Below are 21,566 nucleotides of genomic sequence, written 5' to 3'. Positions count from 1 at the left end.
CTCGGAGGCCGCAGAGGAGGCTGAGGGGGGGAGGCAGGGCAGCCTGGGCGCAGGCAGGGAGGCCCCCACGCTCCCCACCCGGAGGTGGGCCTGCTCCAGGCCGTGCCAGCCACTCCCCCTGCGCACAAAATGGCCGCCGGGCCGAGAAGCATCTGGAAGCCGGGAGGGAGAGTGGAGAAAATGGCCGCCGAGCGGTGATGTCATAAGGTGGTGTGGCTGCCAAAAGCGTCCTGGGATGGGGCGAGTCCGTGCCTGCAGGCCTCCGAGTGGGCCCTGCGGTCGGCAGGGGCCTACCCAGCGGCTCTTCAGGCCGGACATCCCCAGCCAGCCAGCGCAAAGCCCCCGGAGCCCCGGGGCCCCAGTGCAGCCCGCAGCCTCCAGTTGGCCCGGCCCAGGCCCGGCCCGGACGCTGGGGCTGTGGACGGCCATGGCCCTGACCCGCCGGTCAGCGCCGTCCACGAGCGCCCGGCGGGGACCGCAGCCAGGCCATGGAGCAGGCGGGGTGAGAGCTGGCCGGTGGGAAGAAAAAAGAAACTTTTCTTTGAAAGTGATTCCGAAGCAGGTTGGCTCGGGCCCAGGCGGCCAGAGGCGGGGGAGAGGGAGATGGAAAGTGTGGTCCAGACTCGAGGAACTAGCGGGTCAGGAAGGACAGGCGGGGGAGGCCCTGGTGGAGGCTGGTGTCCAGGAGGTCTCCCCGGCCATGGCCTTTTGCCTCTCGGGTTCACCACTTCTTGTCCAGATTTCCCAGACCACTCCCTGGGGGCGGATTGGTGCCATGAACGTCTAGCATCTGGCTTTTTTCCTTTGATTTGTCCAAACAGCCCCTGGAGAAGGGCGGGCGGGGGTTGAGATCCTCTGTAGGAAGACAGTCAGGCACAGGGAGGGAGCGGGCTCCTTCTGAGGTCACACCCCCCCGGGACACTTCCAGCCGGTTCCTTCGGGGCCAGTGCTGTGCAGCCTACAGGGGCCGGATGGACTATCTCCAGGAAATTCCTTGAAGCTCAGGGCAATTTTGGTCTGGTCCTCCTGCCACGCTACCAGGGAAGTCCAAGTTCAGTCTAGTCCAAGGCCCTCGTGCTGTGGCTCAACCCCTGGCCCTCCTCGGGGGTGGGAAGAAACCCATGACTGTGAACCTCCCGGGGCAGGACTCAGTGTCTGCTTTGTTCATTGCTGTGCTCCCAGAGCCTAGGACAGGGCCTGGTAGCAATAGGCACTCAGCACATGTGTTGAATGAAAGAATCACAGTTTCCCCGTATGCTTGGGTTTGCACAGACACTAGGGTCAAAGGGAGTGGAGGCTCAGGACACCAGGCAGTTTGTAACATAACTGCACGTACACAGAATCTGTTGTCACATTTCTTGGGAGGGACACCAAGTAACTTGCTGAACTTGCCCAACATCTCGTCAGATCCAGTGCTTGGTCCTCTGGACACATAAACCACATTTGAGAAGACACTTGAATGAGTGAGGGAGTAAGCCAGGCAAGCATTTGCAGGAAAGGCATTCCCAGCAGAGGAAACAGCACATGCAAAGGCCCTGGGGCAGGATTGTGCCTGGCATGTTAGAGAAACAGTGAGGAGGCCCATGTTGCTGGAGCAGAGTTAAGGGGGCGAGAGGGAGGAAGTAAGGGCATGGAGGGGGCAGGGGTAGGTCATGCAGGGCCTTGTGAGCCATGGGGAGGGGTTTGGACTTTCATATAATTATAGACCCAGATTCATTCCAGTGTGATAGGGGCTAGGACAAAGGTTTGGACAAGGTGCCAGGGGAGGGTATTCCAGAAAAGATGTTAAAGTGGGCTGGAAAAGGTGGCTAGAGTTTGCCTGAGAGGAAGAGGGGCAGAGAAGATGCCTGGGAGGAGCATGGTAGGGGGAATGAAGGCCAGGGTCACGTGTACAGCATGGCCTTCCAGGACAAAGAAAATTGAACCTAGCTGACTAATGTTTAAAAATGGCTAGTGATACCGGGAGCTGGGAATTCCAGGGCCTGGCTTTGGTTCTCTCTCTAGCTGGCTGGTGTTAGGAGGCAGACGTGGCAGCCCAGCAAAGCCAGCTACATTTGGAAGGCTGCTAAGGTTGGAAAATAAACCAGGTGAGCTCACCGTGGCAGCTGATGCTGGTCCAGCAGACAAGCCACTGGGCCCTAGTGGGAATGCTAGGCTCTCCTGTATCCTGCTAGCTTTTCAAATAAGTGTAATTATGGTTTCAGCAAGTCCTGTACTTTCTACATCCCAAAGATTAAATAAATATGACTCCTCCGTCCATCCCCAGGCCATCACCCTGGGCCAGGTTGTTATACCAGCCAGGGACGCCTACCCACGCCTCCTCCATGCCCTCCCAGCACCCGAGTCCAGAATTTACTCAACAGCCAGAGACTCTGTGTGTTTGAGTGTGTGTGTATGTGTGTTTCAGTAAAATATAACATAAAATTCACCAGCTTAACCACTTTTCAGTGTACAGTTCAGTGACGTTGAGCACATTCACATTGTTGTGCAACCATCCCCACCATACATTCTCAGAACTTTGTCATTTTCCCAAACTGAAATTCTGTCCCCATTAAGCACTAACTAACTCCTCATCCCTCTCTGCAGCCCCTGGCACCCACCATCTACTTTTTGTCTTTATGGATCTGACTCCTAGGGACCTCCTATGAGTAGAATCACAAAATATTTGTCCTTTTGTGTCTGGCTTGTGTCACCGAGCCTAATGTCCTCAAGGTTCATCCACCTTGTAGCAGGTGTCAGAATGTCCTTCGTTTTTAAGGCTGAATAATATTCCATTGTCTGGATGGACCACATTGTGTTTATCCACTCATTCATCGATGGACACTTGGGTTGTTTCCACCTTTTGAATTTTTTTTATTATTTTTTAGAGAGAGAGAAACATCGATGTGATAGAGACACATTGATCGGATGCCTCCTGCACACCCACCACAGGGGATGGAGCCCACAACCCAGGCATGTGCCCCAACTGGGAATTGAACTGGGAGCTGTCAGTTCATGTGATGACGCTCAATCCACTGAGCCTCACTGACCAGGTTGTTTCCACCTTTTGGTTATGAATAATATTGCTATGAACACATAGGTATACAAATATCTGTTTGAGTCCCTGCTTTCAGTTCTTTGGGGTATGTACGTGGGTGTGGAATAGTTGGGTCATAGGAAAATTCTGTGTCTAACTTTTTTTTTTGAGAGAGAAACTTTGTTTTGTTATTCCACTTATTTGTGCATTCATTGGTTGATTCTTTTTTTTTAATTCTCACCCGAGGATATTTTTCCTTTTATCTTCAGATAGAGCAGGAGGGAGGGAGGGAGGAAGGGAGGGAGGGAGGAAGGGTGGAAAGAAGGTAGGGAGGAAAAGAGAGAGAGAGAAACATTGATGCTGAGAGAGAGACATCAAGTGGTTGCCTCCCACACAACCCCAGCCAGGGCCGGGGATGAACCACAACAAAGGTATGTGCCACTCTGGCCAGTTTGGCTCAGCGGTCCAGAGAGACCCGGGTTCGGTTCCTGCTAAGGGCGCGTACCTCAGTTGCAGTTTGTCCCCGGCCCTAGTTGGTCGTGCGGGTGGTAGCCACTCGATATGTCTCTTTCATGTCAATGTTTCTCTCTCTCTTCCTCTCTCTCCCTCCCACTCTATCTGAACAAAATATGGAAAAATGTCCTCAGGTGAGGATAAAAACAAAAACAAAGGTATGTGCCCTTGGCCAGAATCGAACTTGGTACTCATTGGTTCATGGGCCAGCACTTTAACCACTGAGCCAAACTGGCCAGGGCTCATCGGTTGATTCTTGTGTGTGCTGTAACTGGGGATCAAACCCACAACCTTGGCGTATCAGGACAAGGCTCTAAACAACTGAGCTACCCGAGTAGGGTTCTGTGTTTAACTCTTTGAGCAATCTTCAAGCTGTTTTCCACAGTGGCTGTACCATTTTACATACCCATCAATGGTACATGAGGGTTCTACTTTCTCCACATCCTCATAGTCAGACATTTAAAAATATAACAGATCAAGTCATATCACTCCTCATTGTGCTTGAGAATAACACCCAAGCTTCTCACTGCAACCCACATGGCCCTGAGTGGTCCAATTTCTCTCCCCTTTGATCTTCTTTGCTCACCATGTTTGAGCCACATGGTCTGTCTGTTCTTCAAACATCCCATGTTTATTCCTGCCCCAGGACCTTTGCACTTGCTGCACCATCTGCCCCAGCTCTCCCTATGGCTGGCTGCTTTCCATTCCTAAGTCCTCAGCACTAATGTTACCTCCTCACAGAGGTTCTGCCTGACTTCTATTTTGAAAGTCATCCCCAGAGCCACTCTGTCCCCTCACTCAGTTTCATTGCCTTTGTGGAACTTAGAACCATGTGAAATTATCTCTGCTTTCTCCTGTTTGTTCTTTTCCTGTCTGTCTCTCCTCCCTTGGCTCTCTGCTATTTCCCCAATGCCTGGCAAGTAGTAGGTGGTCAGTAAACATCTGTGACATTAATTCTGGGTGGCACATTGGCTCCCAGTTATGAACAGTGGAAGATTGAGCCACCAGGATGAAAGGGGTTGTAAGGTGCAAAGGCAGTGGGTGCTCCAGGGCAGGAAGGGCAGCACCAGAGGCCAGGGCAGAGTCTTTGTCATGGGCTGGGACAGACCAAATTTGGGCTCATGGCCACAGACAGGAAAGAACAGTTTGTACACTCCGTCAACAGGATCCAGGTTACATTTCTATTGTCGCCATGATCATGTGTTTATTTGAGCAAAAGGCTACAGGGGATGGTGACATTCCAGCTGCACATGAACACCCTCATGGGCCTGGGAAGTAAAGAACTGGTCACCAGCCAAACAAGGGTGTCACTTGAAATACAGCTCCTGTTGAGGGTTAGACTCTCACTTATACTAGCATGAGTGTGGTTAGCTGTGCTTCATGCATGGTGCTAAAGAGCCTCGTGTGTCTCTCTGAGGAGATCTTTGAGGAAGGCTCTGGAATGAAGGGAGAATGTGAGCCATGTAGATACCAAGGGAACAGTACCATATTCCACGCAGAGAGAACAGCCTGTGCAAAGGTCCTCTGGCAGGACTGAGCCGAGCATTTTGGAGGAACAGCAAGGAGGCCTGTGTGACGAGCAGAGTGAACAAGAGGGAGAGAGGGGAGAGGAGAGGGCAGGGAGGGCATGAGGGCAAGTGATGCAGGGCCTTGCTGGCCACAGGGAGGACTTGGGCTCTTACCCTGAGGTAGGTAGGAGCCCTGGAAGGCTGTGGGCAGAGGAGGAACAAAATTCATTTAACTTCTGAGTTTGGCAAAATGCTGTCACTGAAACAGTTTTTATCCCCTTATTTGTGATTGGTCCCTCCCAATCCTGAGCTCTAAACGCCTTAAACCCATAAGTCAGGGAACAATTGAGAATGCCCACTTTACAGATGAGGAAAACCGAGGCTTGGAGGGGAGAGAGACACAAGTAGTCCAAGGTCCCACACCAGGCTGTGCCAGAGCTGTGATGCAAACCCAGGTTTTGGGGCATGGCTATAGCTTCCAGAAGATGCCCAAGTTCAGATGAGTTTGGGATCTGCCGCCTCTTCTTTAAGACCCCAGTGCATTTTATAGGCTCTGAAAGTCCCACACTTGCCCTGGGAACTCCACAGTGATGCCTTTTGGCCATGGAACCCCATGCTCAGTAATGTGTATTCACATCTCTGGGCACCCTTGTAGGAATTCCCCAGCTCAGCTGCTGACAGCATGAACTTTGGTTCACCGGCTTCCGCAGGCCTACTTCAGTTTTTACAGTGTGTCCGTCCACATTTTCCTCCTGCTATTGAGACTACGTTCTGAGCAGCACCAAGGGCCAAACTGAACGAGCTGACTGCAGAAAACGGATTTGGGGTGCAGGGTAGGGTCGACAAGGTCAAGAGAAAACTCATGAACAAGCAGTGTTAAAATTCAATAAGTTGTTCATTTTTATGTTTGTAAGAGAGAGCAAATAAAACCAGGTCAGCGTATCCAGTATATCTTTGCTGTGTGACCTTGGGTAGCTTACTTCCCCTCTCTGGGTAAATCAGGGCTGTGAGCCTTAGTCAAGGACTGCTGTAGGGAATTGGGTGTATCAGTTTCTCCGTCTGGAATATGGGCATGATAATCACGTTTCTCCTGAGTCAATGGAGGCAAACTTGCAGCCTCACATAATCAAAGGAATAACTACTAAGTGTTAATCAACTATTGGATGTACCATCTGAAAAAAAAGTGACCGCCCTGGCCAGTTTGGCTCAGCAGCTAGGGCGTCAGCCCACAGACCAATGAGTCAGGTTCGATTCCGGTCAAGAGCACGTACCTCGGTTGCGGTTTGTCCCTGTCCCTGGTTGGGGTCATGTGGGAGGCAGCCAGTAGAGGTGTCTCTCTCACATTGATGTCCCCCCCCGCCCCCATCTGAAGATAAATGGAAAAATATCCTCAGGTGAGGATTAAAAAAGAAAAGAAAAAGAGTGACCTTGTCAACCTTCCCAGGAGCCAGTCTCAGCCCCTCATGCGTCAGGGGCTGCCATTCACCTCTCAGGGTTGTGTGACCTCCCTTGCACTTGGCAAAGCCTGAAATTATCCTCCTGATTTGTATGAGTACTTACTCATTGCCTGTTGCTCCCCTCATTAGGACATCAGGGCCACGAGGGCAGGGGTTTTTGTCCACCTTGGTCATTGCTGTGCCCTCTAAGCGTTTGGTACCCAGGAGGCACTGAGTGATCAAAGGAGAGAAGTGGCTGATACGTGTCAAAGAACTTGCCTAAGAACACACAACAAAGGGCCAGATAGAAAATATTTTAGACCTAGCAGGTCACATACGGTTTCTGTCGCATATTCTTTTTCTCTTTTTACAACCCATTAAAAATGTATTTGACCCTTTTTTTCCATGATTGCCTCCCCCTACAGAGCCTTTTTAGACATTTTTTCCTTAATCACTTCACCCCGTGAAATTTTAATATCATGGGTATATTATATACCTATTTGTGTATAGTGTATATCTATACATATATTTGTTTTATACATAAAAAGAGCAAAATTCTTTAGCCCCTTTATCCCCTCTAAGAACCAGTTTTTGCCCCCTCTGAGAATGGATAGATTTGGACCAGGGTCTCCACTTGGCACTGCTGAAATTTGGGCCGGGTCACCCTCTGTGGAGGGCTGTCTTGGACACTGTGGGTTGTTTAGCAGCATCCCTGGCCCCACCCACTCAATGCCAGGAGCACCCCCATTTGTGATAAGCACCGATTTCCCCAGACATCATACTGAGGGGCAGAATCTCCCCAATTAAAAACCTTTGTGCTAGGCAGACAATTTCTAACTGATATCAGCTTTGGGAATAAACTCTGTGCTGGGCCTCAGTTTACCACCCTCATCAGTTGGGTGGATTTAATCAGATGGGGCCACGAAGCTCTTAACACAGAACTCAGCAACTGAAAGTTAGTTGCTCACTTGGAGGCTGGGGCATCTTGGGGCATTGAACATCAGCCAGCCTTTAGACATTGCCTACTGTGGGTACATCTGTTCACACTGAAAGAAGATCCATTTTAGGGCTGGATGTCTTAAGTACATAGGAGAAGGAGGAATTATCTGTGTCTTTTTTTTTTCTCCTGACTTTTCATGGGACATCCAGAGCAGCTCAGCCCAGTAGAACTTTTGGTGACGATGGCAGTGTTCGGCACTGTCCAATTTGGTCGCCACCCGCCACATATGGTTGTTGAGTATTGAAAAGTGACCAGTGCGACTGATGTCCTGAAATTTTAATTTCAATTCATCTAATTTTTTTAAATTGCGAGGACAGTTTTTTAAAAAATTGTTTTTCCTTTATTGATTTTAGAGAGAGAGGAAAGGAGAGGGAGAGGGAGAGAGAAATATCGATGAAAGAGAACATCGATTGGCCGCCTCCTGCATGCACCCCACTGGGGATCGGGCCCACAACCTGGGCATGTGCCCTGACTGGGAATCGAACCGGCAACCTCTTGGTGCATGGGTCAGTGTTCAACCACTGAGCCACACCAGCCGGGGTCAATTAATTCATCTAATTTAAATGCAAAGTCACATGTTGCTAGTGGCTCCCATACTAGACAGCAATGGAAGCTGGAGAATTTTCAGGAGCCAACTGACAGGCAAGGGGTCAGCAGGTGGATAAAAAATATTTTGAGGTTTTAGAGATGATTAAAAATAATATTGCATAGTAAAAATGAGGGAAATTCTTACACAGACTACAACATGAATGGACCTGAGGACATTATGCTCAGTGAAATAAGCCAGACACAAAAGGACAGATACTGGGTGATTCCATTTTTATGTGGTCTCTGGAGGAGTCAGATTCATAGAGACAGAAAGTAGATGGTGGGAGCCAGGGGTCCAGCGAGGGGGATGGGGAGTTAGTGTTTAATGGAGACAGAGTTTCAGTTTGGGAAAATGAGGAAGTTCTAGAGATGGATGGTGGGAATGATTGCACAAGAGTGTGAATGCGCATACTGCCACTGAGCTGTACACTTAGAAATGGTTAAATGGTAAATTATATGTTACGTATTTAACCACAATCAAAATTAAAGTTAAAAAAATGTTTAATGATGTAGCATAAAAGTATAGCATCATATTATTTAGAAACTACTTATTTAAATTAAAAAATATTTCCCAGGATTATGGAAAAGGAAGATCTTCAACCCAATAAAGAGTTCTACAGCCCTGGCCGGTTTGGCTCAGTGGCTAGAGTGTCGACCTGCAGTCCGGAGAGACCCGGGTTCAGTTCCCGCTAAGGGCATGTACCTCGGTTGCAATTTGTCCCTGGCCCTGGATGGATTGTGCGGGTGGCGGCCACTTGATGTGTCCCTTTCACGTCGATGTTTCTCTTTCTCTCTCTCTTCCTCTCTCTCCCTCCCACTCTATCTGAACAAAAAATGGAAAAATGTCCTCAGGTGAGGATTAAATAAATAAATAAATAAATGGATCTACAGAAACTCATAGCTAAAATCATACTTGGGGGTGAGAGATTAAATGTATTCCCTAAAATCAGAAATAAGGCAAGGGCACCTGATCTCCCTACTTCTATTTAACATTGCTCTGGAAATCCTGGCCAGTGCAATAGGGCAAGAAAAGGAAGTCAGAGGCATACAGATCAGAAAGGAAGAAATAGAACTGTCCCTGTTTTATTTGCAAAGGATATCATGGTCTACATAGAAAAATCCCAAGGAATCTATTTTTGTTGTTAATTGTCACCTGAGGATATTTTTCCATTGATTTTTAGTCAGAGTGGAAGGGAGGAAGGAGGAGAGAAACATCAACGTGAGAGAGACACATCGATTGGTTGCCTCTCTCACGACCCCGACCGGGGCCAAGGATTGAACCTGCAACCCAGGCACATGCCCTTGACCAAGAATTGAACCCGAGACCCTTCAGTCTTCAGGCCGATGCTCTAACCACTGAGCAACCAGCCAGGGCAGACAATCCCAAGGAATCCAAAAAAAAACTCTTAGAACTAAGAAGTAAATTCAGCAAGGTTGCAAAATACAAGGTACACACAAAAACCAATCGCATGTCTAGTTGCTAGCAATGAACAATTAAAAACAAAAATTAAATTAAAAACATAGTACACAGTATCATTTACAATCTGCCCCAAACTTACCATGTATTGATTGGCAATTTGGTGGCAACTGTTTTACACTTAATAATTAGCTAACTAGGCAGCTCAACAAACCCTGGGAGGTGGGGTTTATCATCTTCCCCATTTAAAAAAAAATTTTATTTTTCGCCTGAGGATATTTTTCTACTTATTATCAGATAGAGTGGGAGGGAGGGAGAGAGAGAGACAGAGAGAAACATCGATGTGATAGAGCCACATCAATTGGTTGCCTCCTGCATGACCCGACCAGGGCCGGGGATGAACCGCAACCGAGGTACGTGCCCTTGACCGGAATCAAACCTGAGACTAATTGGTCCGAGAGCCAATGCTCTAACCACTGAGCCAAACTGGCCAGGACTTCTCCCTTTTTTTTTAAATCCTCACCTGAGGATATTTTTCCGTTGATTTTCAGATAGAGTGGGAGGGAGGGAGGGGAAGAGAGAAAAATATTGATATGAGAGACACACATCAGTTGGTTGCCTCCCGCATGACCCTGACCAGGGCCCAGGATCGAACCACAACTGAGGTACGTGCCCTTGACCAGAATCAGACTGGAGACTCTTTAATCTGCAGACTGATGCTCTAACCACTGAACCAAACTGGCAAGGGCTATCTTCCCCATTTTATAGACAAGGAAACTAAGGTTCAGAGAAGTGGTGTGGCTGGCCTGTGGTCACAGAGTGAATGAACAATGAGAAAAGGGCTCCAACTAGAGCCAGCCACAGCCTAGTGCAATCGCTTTTAATGGATACAAAGCAACCAAGGCACAAACAACAGAGCTGGTAATAGTAAGAAGGGTCCTCCTTTATTTGGTAAAGTACTTACTGCACACCAGACTTTGTTCCAGGCACTTTATCGCATGCATTATCATCTTTTCCCTGATGAACAGCCTTCGAGGGAGGTGCTGTGGTTATGCCCATTTCACAGATGAAGAGAATAAGGTGCAGAGATAGATGAGGTATTGCATTGAGGCCCACAGACTTGTCTGCCTGGTTCCATAGCCATAAGCACAGAGGCGGTGCTGAAGAAACATTCCCACTTCCGAGTGCCAGCTGGGCACTGTTGCCTGCTGAGTCCATGTGGGCACCAGTTCCGGAAGAGGGTCCTGTGCCCGAGGCCCAGAGCCCGACGGATGATTGCCCAGGCTGGGCACTTCCCAGTGGAGTAGCCACCCATGCCCAGCCACAGGGCCAAGCGGGACTGGCCGGCTCTGAGGGGCTGCTGGCTGCCCAACCTGGGAGTGGCCACAGGGCTCAGGGCCCAGCCGGGCACACTCCCCTCAGCTGCTGCCCAGCCATGCCCAGCCCAGTCAGCCAAGGCTTGAGCTGCAAAGCCAGGTCAGGAAGGGGCTGCCCTCATCTGCTCCTGGATGAGAAACTGAGGCACAGGGCCTTGCACAGGCTCGCTCCTGTGCTGTTCATGGCACCCTCAATCTTGGCAACCAGTAGGTGTGCAACACACAGTGTGTGCAAAGCCACTAGCACAGTGCCAGGCAAACAGCAAGAGCTCGTGACTGTTTTAGGAAGTATCATCATTATTATTATCTCCATGACAACACTGAGGGAACAGAGGCCCCCAGAGGGGAAGTGACCTCCCCAGGACCACACCTCCTCTGAGGCTCCCAGACGGATGGGAACTCAGGCATCTGATCCCAGAAGCCAGATGGCTCACGCACGCGCAGTGTGTTAGATGTCTGGCCGCCTGCCCAGACAAATGAAGAAATGCAGTTGACCCTTGAACAACATGGGTTTGAATGATGTGGATCGACTTATACGTGTTTTTTTTGTTGTTGTTGTTGTTCAGATAGAGTGGGAGGGAGAGAGAGGAAGAGAGAGAGAGAGAGAGAAACATTGACGTGAAAGGGACACATCGAGTGGCTGCCACCTGCACGACCCAACCAGGGCCGGGGACAAACTGCAACTGAGGTATGCGCCCTTAGCGGGAACTGAACCCTGGTCTCTCTGGACCGCAGGCCGACGCTCCAACTGCTGAGCCAAACCAGCCAAGGCATTGTTGTTTTTTTCCAATAAATACTATAAATGTATTTTTCCTTCCTTATGCCTTTTTTGTTGTTGTTATTCTCACCCGAGGACATTTTTGCATTTAGCTTCAGAGAGAGGGAGGAAGAGAGAGAGAAACATCAATGTGAGAGAGAGACATTGACTGGCTGCCACCCACACAACCCGCACAGGCGCCAGGGACAAACTGCAACCAAGGTACGTGCCCTTAGCAGGAACCGAACCCGGGTTTCTCTGGTTCACAGGCCAACACTCTAACTGCTGAGCCAAACCAGCCAGGACAGCTTTTTTTTTTAAATCCTTGCCCGAGGATATTTTTCCATTGATTTTCAGATAGAGTGGGAGGGGGAGAGAGAGAGAAACATCAATGTGAGAGAGACACACTGATTCCCTCCCTGAGATATGTGCCCTTGACCAGAATCGAACCTGAGACCCTTTGGTCTGTGGTCCAATGCTCTAACCACTGAGCCAAACTGGCCAGGGCAATTTCTTATGCTTTTTTGAGTAACTTTTCTGTTCTCTGGCTTACTTTATTATAAGAATACAGTATACAAAATATGTGTTAGACAGTTTACATTATCAGTAAGGCTTCTGATCAACAGAAAGCTAATAGCTAATAGCTAAGTTTTTGGAAAATCAAATTATACAAGCATTTTTAACAGTGCTCCTAACCCCCACATTGTTCAGGGTTCAACTGTGACCCTCATAACAGCACAAGTGTATGGGGTGGGGACCTTTCCATCATTCTAACCTTGTTTTCCTTGCATATAAATTGGGTACAGTTAATGATGCCACCTTTGTGGCTATCTTAAGGATTCAAGTGAACATATAAAATGGGAACAATAAAGTGCCATATCTGCTAGGGATTTAAAAATAACAATAATAATAATATAATAATAATGTGATGGACATTACTATGTATGCCCAAGCGCTTCATGTACATTATTCTCTTGTCACCTCCTGGCAACCCAGTCAGGCCTGGGAGATGCTCACACCCATCTGAAAGAGAAAACTGCAACCCAAAATAGACAAATGACTTGCCTAAGGTCACACAGCGATTACTGTCAGCTTTGGGGTATGACAGGTGCAGCAGGTGGCGGGGGGGCTGATTCTCTCTCTCTGGCATTTGATGGTGATTCCCACCACCTTTCTCTTTGACCTGAGAGACAAACGGGTGGTTCCTGGGTTCTGTCCAGCTGACCTTGGCCATGTCCCCCCCTCAGCCTGGTCCTCGGTGGATGTGGGGGATGCAGAGGGAGCTGGCATGATCAACCTCCATCCAGGCCACCGGAGCCAATAAAAGCTGAGCTCAGCGTCTGTCTGCTACACTCCTCTGCCAAGGAGCCTGATTATTTTTAGATAAGATGGATGGGCAGGTGCTGGGGTAGGAGGTAGCTCCCAAGCCAGGCGGGAGGGTGGGGGCATTGCAGCTGCAGAGGGATGTCCCTTGGCCCCTCTCTGGAGACCCTGAGTGGGATCCCAAGACCAAGGGCTGAGCCCTCAAGACTTCAAGGGCAAAGGTCAAGAGGAGGGGGCCCAAGGGTTCAAGTACTCATTTCTCTGGCCCTCAGTTTCCCCATCTATAAGATGGGCATGATAGCTCCTACCTCCTAGGGCTGAGGCAGGATTAAATGAGCTACCCTATTTCACAAATGAGGAGATTGAGGCTCAGGGAAAGAGCTCTAACCTACGACTGAGCCAAGCTAGCACATGGCTTCTCACCCTGTGTGAGGCCACATTCCAGCCCGTGGGTACACATGAGCCCTGGATACCTGTGCTAATGTCTGCAGGTGCCCAGCCAAACGTCCATGACCTTCTGGGGCAGCAGCCAAGGGAGGAGCTAAGCAGAGACCCCAGGGCCTCGAATGTTAAGGGACTATCCTGTGTCACCAACTCCTTCCTCTCTTTGCAGATGCAGAGCAGAGCGGCAGTCCCCGGGCCGGGATGGGCTCTGACCAGGAGGACAGCAAGCCCATCACGCTGGGTGAGTCTGGGGAAGGCTAGGGGTGGAGGGCACAGCTTGTCCCCATCTTTTATTTGGGAATCATTTTCTGAGTATCCCCTGTGTGCTCTGGTGGCTTTGTGTGAGCCTCATACATATGAGCGGTCCATTCCTCAGTTATGCTATAGGGTAGCTGCTGTGTTATGCCATTTTGCAGATGAGGAAACTGAGGCTTAGAGAGGTTAAGGGGCTGCCCAGGGCCACCCAGGGAGCATCTGGGCTCCAAGGTATTCACAGAACAAGAGAGGACCTAGAGGGCCCTGCAGTCCCGTGGGACATTTAACAATCAGTAGGAAAGTCAGTTCTATGTTGGGAGGTGGAAAGTGGGAGAATTTGCCTGAAGTAGGGCTGGGAGCAGAGTCCTAAAGAATGGAAAGGATTCAGAAGCTGCTCTGCCCTGCCTTCCCCCTGATCCTGACCCCCACACTCTGTCCCCTCCAAAGTTCCCAGAGGGCACCTGTGAGCACCTGAGTTAGGTCCCACCCCTCCTCTGCCCAAAGCCCTCCAGGGCTCCCACTGGGTGGGGGGTGAGCCCAAGTCCTTCCTACAAGGCCCTGCACAACCTGCCAACACCCACCCCACCCCACCCTCCCATTCATGCTGTCTTCTCACTCTTTCTGCCTCACTCACTCTGCTCCAGCTACATGGGTCTCCGCCTTGTTTCTTCAACATGCTACGCATGGTCCTGCCTCAGGACTTTTGCATGTGTCTGGACATCTATCTGCGTTTTCTCTCTCTCTTTCTCTCTCTCTCTCTCTCTCTCTCTCTCTCTCTCTCTCTCTCTCTCCAGATCTCCCAGGTCTCAGCACAAATGCTCCCCTCTCAAGATCTTCCCTGAGCCCTTCAGCTCAAGCAGCCTAAGCCACTCTCAATTGATCACCACCCTCTGTTTTATTTCCTTCAGAGAAAATTAATGATTGCATATGTGTTTGCTTATTTCCCCTAATAGAACATCACCTCCTCGAGGGCAGAGGTTTTAATCTATCTTGATTACTATTGTGTCCTTAGTGCCTAGAATAGGACCTGGTACACAGTAGGTGCTCAATAAATATTTGTAGAGAAAGAAAGAAGGAAGAGAGGTATGAAGCAGAAAGAAGAAGAAAAACTAGAGAGATGGTACATCAGGGACGAGGAAAGAGGAGAGATGAAAAAGAAGGAAGGAAGGAAGGAAGGAAGGAAGGAAGGAACAGTGACTGTGTGAGGACATCCTGTTGAATGGACCAGCACAGCCGTGCCCAGGGAGGCTGGCTGGTTCCGGGAGGTTCACAGGCCTCCAGGCCACTCCTTACTGGCCATCTGTGACTAGAGTCCTCCTTGGCCTCCTGAGATCCTCAGGAGCCTCCCTCTAACTCAGATGTTCAAGGCAGGCTGGGGTAGCTCTACAAGGTTGGCCTAGTCCCCTGAGGAGCTCCAGTGTCTGGTGGAGGAAATCACTTCCTCTCCACCCGCCAGGGAGTCCCCTGGAGATGGAGCTGGGCGAGTGCTGCACAAACAGGAAACCCCGGTTTGGGGGAGGGCAAAGGGGCTTGCTGACACCAGCTGGCCAGTTGGGTGGGCAGGAAGCAGCCGTGGCCACTTGCTCTGGACACTGGGGGTCCACTGCCCTGTCCTCCCTGTGATGTTGTGACCCTGTGCCTCCCAGCATGCGCCTGGGAAGATAGTAAGTGCTCAATAAATGGTGGGAGCAAATCTTGTCATCAGGAAGGCTGAGGTTCCCGGACTGTCCAGGGTGTGGGACAGCTGGGGAACTGAGCACCACGGTGAGCTCCGTGCAGCTGGTGCTGCCCCCTGGGGGCCAAAAGAACTGCTCCCAGCACATACCACCCACCCCTCAAAGCCTAGAAGTTCCTGCCTTCCAGCCCCACACCCTCTCTGCCCACTCTCCCAGAAGCAGGTCTGGAAGCAGAGACCTGAAGAATGGAAAGGATTTGGAAGTTCCTTCCACTCCAGCCCTGTTGGCCTCCACCTTGCCAAGGGCGTTCCAATCCCAGGGCCTTTGCATAGGCCATTCTTGCCACCAGGAACTTTGTGGCCCCCAGGGAGGTGGCGAAACATCACATTTATGATCATCCCAACTGGGATAGCCAACACTTACAGTGCGGTTACCCTGTGCCACATGCTGTCTTTGGCACTTTCTAAATTTTAACTCATGCACTCCTGCTATCGACTGGTAGGTACCCTGAGGTCTTGGTAAAATGCTGCCATCTCCGCCAGCTTTCTCTGAGCCCTTTGTGCAAGATGAGTCCCCTTCCCAGTAGGCTCCCTGGGCAGCCTTACCCCAGCCTGATATACCTCACGTTGGACTTAATGGTATTAAAACTTTATTCTATTGTGATAAATACACAAGATAAATTTTATGATGTTAACCATATTAAATGTAAAATTCAGTGGCATTAAGTATATTCACAATGTGCGACCATAGCCGCTATGTAGTTCCAGAACATTCCACTACCCCAAAAGAAACCTCATCCCCTCTTGGCTATCACTCCTCACACTCCTCCCCCAGCCCCTGGCAACCATGAACTAACTCTGTCTCTGGATTTGCCTGATCTGGACATTTTATACAAATGGAACAACACCCTGTGTGGTCTTTTGTGTCTGGCTTCTCTCACTGAACATTATGTTTCCAAGGTTCATCCATGTTGTGCTGAGTGTTAATACTTCATCCTTTTTTTATTAATCCTACCCGAGGATATTTTTCCATTGATTTTCAGATTGAGTGGGAGGAAGGGAGAGAGAGAGAGAAACATCAATGTGAGAGAGACACACCAATTGGTTGTCTCCCAAACGACATGATCAGGGCCAGGGATTGAACCTGCAACCAAGGTACATGCCTTTCTCTGGGACTCAAACCCGAGACTCATGGGTCTGCTGGCCAACACTCTAATTGCTGAGCAAAATTGGCCAGCGCACTTCATCCTTTTTATTTTATTTTATTTTTTATCCTTACCTGAGGACATTTTTCCATTTTTGTTCAGATAGAGTGGGAGGGAGAGAGAGGAAGAGAAGAGAGAGAGAAACATCGACGTGAAAGGGACACATCAAGTGGCTGCCTCCTGCACGACCCAACCAGGGCCAGGGACAAACTGCAACCGAGGTACATGCCCTTAGTGGGAACCGAGCCCAGGCCTCTCTGGACCACAGGCCAACGCTCTAATCGCTGAGCAAGACCGGCCAGGGCCACTTCATCCTTTTTATGGCTGAAAAATATTCTGTTGTCTGGATGGACCACGTGTTTATCCATTCATCCATCGGTTGACACTGAATTGTTTCCAGTTTGTTGTGAATCATGTTGCTCTGAATATTTGTGTACAACCACCCCAGCCTAGAGAGGAGAGTCTCTCTTCCTTTGACTTTAGCTGGAAGTGGTTCTGGGTACACAGGATTTAAACGGCCCATGATCTGGGCACTAGTTTAAGTTCTGGTCTAGGCACTAAGGACAAAGCAAGGCCTAGGCAGACATCCCTGCCTTCGTGAAGTTCCTAATCTGGAGGGAGAAGGATACTAAATGGCAGTATTGCCTGGGGTGATGATTGATGCAAAGAAAGCAAGCCTGCCCCTCCTAGGTAGTTTGGTTCATACCTCACAACCACCCAGACAACAGAGTATCTGGTCCCCATTTTCTAGATTAGATAGCATATAGGGGAAGGGATTTACCCAAGATCACCACCGAGTGGGTGGCCAAGCTGAGATTTTAACCTGGGTCTGGCCTCTGCTTGCAGCTTGCTACAGCTTGGGGAACCCTAAATGAAGGTGAGGCTGGATACAGACAGGGCCCACCTGGGACCTCCCCGAAGAAGGGGAGACTGGATGCAGATATTAAGAAAAGGATGTCCGCTCCAGCTGTGCAAGGGCAGAGGGACTCTCCCATCTCACTGGAGTAGCTGGATAGCTCCACCACCATAGGGCTGCAGGAGGGAAGGGGGTGACTGCCCAGGCTGAGTCCAGCCCCCCGAGTCTGGCAGCACTGGGGTGCTGAGGAGGGAAATAGACCCACTGACGCCCATTCTCTCCCTGTTCCAGACACAACCGACTTCCAGGAGAGCTTTGTCACCTCCGGTGTATTCAGTGTCACCGAGCTCATCCAAGTGTCCCGGAGTGAGTGTGCCCCCTCCCCAGGCTGGGACCCAGAGGGAGGGGCAAAGGATAGTTGAAGGGGCTTTAGGATGGAAGCTCCAAGAGGGAAAGGATCTCAGGGAGAGGGGAGGGGCTCAGGGAGGAGGAAGGATCCCATCACAACCCCCCCCCCCATCTTCCCCTTGTCCTCTCCAGCCATCTGGTCACCAAGCCAAGGTTCCTAGGAAGGCCAGAGCCCAAGGTCAGGGTGCCATGCTCCTCCCCAGGAAATAGACTCCTTATGCTGGGTAGAGGGGCTGAAGAACCTCTTCCCAGCATCTCTCCTTCCTGGAGTCTCACCCTGTCCCAGGAGGGGACCCCAGAAGGTCCAACCCCCTGCCTATTTTGCTTCCTTGCCCCCTTGCCTTCCCTAAGAACCTACTGGGGACTCACCCCACTCCCTCAGACACTCCTATTTGAATCCTACCCCAGGAAGTTCTGCTTAACCCTGACCATCATCTCCCCATCCAGATGAGTCTCAGGGAGTGCTGGAAAGCTTGGTCTCCAGCTCTAATTATGCCTCTGCCTCACACCATTACCTTGGACTCTCTTGATGGCCTTGGTCTTTTGATCCATTGAATAAAGCCAGTTTCAGCCAAATCAGGAACCAGGCCAATTTGGGAAGGGGTTCTCTCCACCCTTCCAGGGCAGATTGCAGCCCTGGACTTTGCTCTCCCCTCATTCTCCTCTCTGTCACTCTGCAGCACCTGTGGTGACTGGAACAGGACCCAACTTCTCACTGGGGGAGCTGCAGGGGCACCTGGCATATGACCTGAATCCAGCCAGCACCGGCATGAGGAGAACGCTACCCAGCACTTCCTCCAGTGGGTATGTGCCTGGGTCCCTATCACTGGGCATTTTATGACCCCTTGCCCACCATTACCTGGCCCTAGCTGATTCATTCCTCTCCCTGGAATACCTGTTTTCATGATCAACTTGGGAAACACCTACTCAAACTTCAAAACCCAGCCCCCAAGTGCCTTTTCCCCATCCCTAACACCTCACTCTGAGCTTAAGTCCTACAGGCCCAGACCTTGAGACTCCATGGGAATGAAGACACCGTTTCTTGTTGACATGTGCTATGTGAGCACGAGCTGGTCACATTGTTTTTGCCTCTGTTTCCTCGTCTGTAAAATGGGATCATAATCCTATCGGTTCTGAGGATTACAGCAGACCAAGTCACCAGTCAGGACTAAGGGCATTAATCAGCACTCTGCAGTCATGTTGTGTGATCTCACCTGGGTCCCTCCCTGCCTCTAGCCCCACAGTGCCTCATCTAAGCAATGGACAGGTTGAAACAGGTGTTAACCGAACTGGCGGAAAGTCTGCGGCTTACATGATGTCTCGCGAGAGCATCCTCCTGGCCCGCCCCCCCAAGGACCGGAAGTGGGTAAAGCCCGTCGCCTCCGCCCGCGTCTCCGTGGTAACCGGCCTGCGCTCTTCTTCCCTCGCCCTTTAGGAGCAAGCGGCACAAATCGGGTTCGATGGAAGAAGACGTGGACACGAGCCCCGGCGGCGATTACTACACCTCTCCCAGCTCTCCCACGAGTAGCAGCCGAAACTGGACGGACGACATGGAAGGAGGTGGGGCTGGTGGTGGGGAGAAGCCCGTCTTCCGGTCGGTGTTATGCGGCAGGGACTACGTATTCCGTAGCGGGAAGCGGCCTGGATCCGTGAGGCCTCCTGGGAATTGTAGTCACGCGGCTGAGCGCGGCATAAAGACTGGGCTCAAGTTCCCCGACCTCTTTGGTTCCGCAGGCCCGGGAGTACTGAGCCTCACCTACGCCGAGATTCCTGCCCTCAGGGGCCAATCTTGGTGGGGTTCCTAATCTATAGAATTGGCTCAATAGCGATTCTGATCAACAGGGTGCTTCTTCCATGGGTCTGCCATAGACCTCATCCAGAGGGTCCTGAGATGTAGGATCCCTTCTCACTGGGGTCCTCCGTGAAGTTCCTATGTTTACGAGATTCCCATCTCCGTGGATCTCCCCCCGTATGATTTCAGGTCTTCTCTCATAGCGCTCTTTTCCAGGGGGATTTTGTCCTGTCGCTCTTCTGTCTGCACAGGGACCTCTGCAGACTCTTTCTTACTAGGTTTTTATTCTATATGACACAGTTCCATAGTCTCTTCTGTTGAGCGCTAGCTAGCTTCTGGAGAGTATTTGTTTACATATCGTCTCCCCAAGCACTTTCTCCAAAGAGTCCCCTTGTTATAATTTTTTTTTCTTTTTCTTTTTTTATCCTCACCCGAGGACACTTTTCCATTTTTTGTACAGATAGAGTGGGAGGGAGAGAGAGGAAGAGAGAGAGAGAGAGAAACATCGATATGAAAGGGACACATCGACTGGCTGCCACCGCACGACCAACCAGGGCCGGGGACAAACTGCAACCGAAGTATGTGCCCTTAGCGGGAACCAAACCCGGGTCTCTCCGGACCGCAGGCCGACGCTCTAACCGCTGAGCCAAACCAGCAAGGGCGTTATAATTTTTTTTTTAATCCTCACCCGAGGCATTTTTCCATTTTTTTGTTGTTGTTGTTCAGATAGAGTGGGAGGGAGAGAGAGAGAGAGAAACATCGACGTGAAAGGGACACATCGAGTGGCTGCCACCCGCACGACCAACCAGGGCCGGGGACAAACTGCAACTGAGGTTCGTGCCCTTAGCGGGAACCGAACCCAGGTCTCTCCGGACCGCAGGCTGACGCTCTAACCACTGAGCCAAACCGGCCAGGGTCCTTGTTATAATTTTTAAAAATTCTCACCCGAGGATATTTTTCTGTAGAGTGAGAGGGAGGGAGAGAGAGACAAACAGAGAAACATCGATGTGGTAGAGTCACATCAACTGTGCCTCCCCCTCGACCCAACCAGGGCTGGGAGGAACTGCACCAAAGACACATGCCCTAGACCGGAATCGAACCCGCGACTCGTTGGTCCGCGGGCCAAGCTCTAACCGCTGAGCAAAACCAGCCAGGGCAAGAGTTCTCTTATTTGGGGTCCCCATCTCCACCAAGATTCTCATCTAAAGAATCCCTTTCACCTTAAGGTTCACTCTAGTGGGCCAGCATTTGCAACTCTCAGGAAATTGTGTGCGAAGTCGCCCACAGGTTTGCATTACACTGGGGCAGGTGTTTCTGTTATTTCTCAAATTCTCAGCAGGATCTGTGACCCCAAATTTTAGAAGCATCTCTCTTTCCAGCCCCTTATCCCTTATCAGGATTTCATTTTGTGAGGTAGCCTAGGGGTTATAAACAGCTTCCTGGTGACCCCACCTCTCTGAACCTCAGTTTCCTCATCTGTGAAATTGGGACATTAATACATGCAATACCCACTTTATAGGTTGTGGGGATTAAGTGAATTAATACATCTGAAGTCCCTAAAATAGACATGGCACATAATAAACCAATGAACCTTAGGATTTGTTTTTTCCTCCCCTCCTCCTCTTTTCTTCCTCCCTGGCGCTGTAGAGCCTGCTTTTTTATAAAGATTTGTATACACAAAATGTCTACACAGGATTCTTTTTTTTTCATCCTTACCCGAGGACATTTTTCCATTTTTTGTACAGATAGAGTGGGAGGGAGAGAGAGGAAGAGAGAGAGAGGGAAACATCGATGTGAAAGGGACACATCAAGTGGCTGCTACCCGCACGACCAACCAGGGCCGGGGACAAACTGCAGCCGAGGTACATGCCCTTAGCGGGAACCGAACCCGGGTCTCTCCGGACCGCAGGTGGACACTCCAACCGCTGAGCCAAACCGGCCAGGGCTACACAGGATTCTTAAAAAGCAACATCACAATAAAGAGGGCAGGTTCAAGC

General features: G+C 50.3%; 1 protein-coding gene across 6 annotated transcripts in view; it reads left to right on the top strand.

Annotated features, from left to right (window-relative positions):
- NFIC (nuclear factor I C) overlaps window positions 1–21,566 on the top strand; it is a 71,444-nt gene that overhangs the window by 32,466 nt on the left and 17,412 nt on the right. For all 6 annotated transcript variants that reach the window (XM_036282094.1, XM_036282097.1, XM_036282096.1 and 3 more), the window contains exons 3-6: window positions 13,548–13,619; window positions 17,661–17,735; window positions 18,458–18,581; window positions 19,213–19,337. In XM_036282094.1, the coding sequence (XP_036137987.1) occupies window positions 13,548–13,619; window positions 17,661–17,735; window positions 18,458–18,581; window positions 19,213–19,337 (396 nt within the window). The remainder of the gene's footprint in view (window positions 1–13,547; window positions 13,620–17,660; window positions 17,736–18,457; window positions 18,582–19,212; window positions 19,338–21,566) is intronic.

Source organism: Molossus molossus, unplaced genomic scaffold, assembly GCF_014108415.1.
Source record: "Molossus molossus isolate mMolMol1 unplaced genomic scaffold, mMolMol1.p scaffold_m16_p_4, whole genome shotgun sequence".
NCBI lineage: Eukaryota > Metazoa > Chordata > Mammalia > Chiroptera > Molossidae > Molossus > Molossus molossus.
The sequence above is the reverse complement of the archived record's forward strand: the minus strand, read 5'-3'. Positions and strand labels throughout refer to the sequence as shown.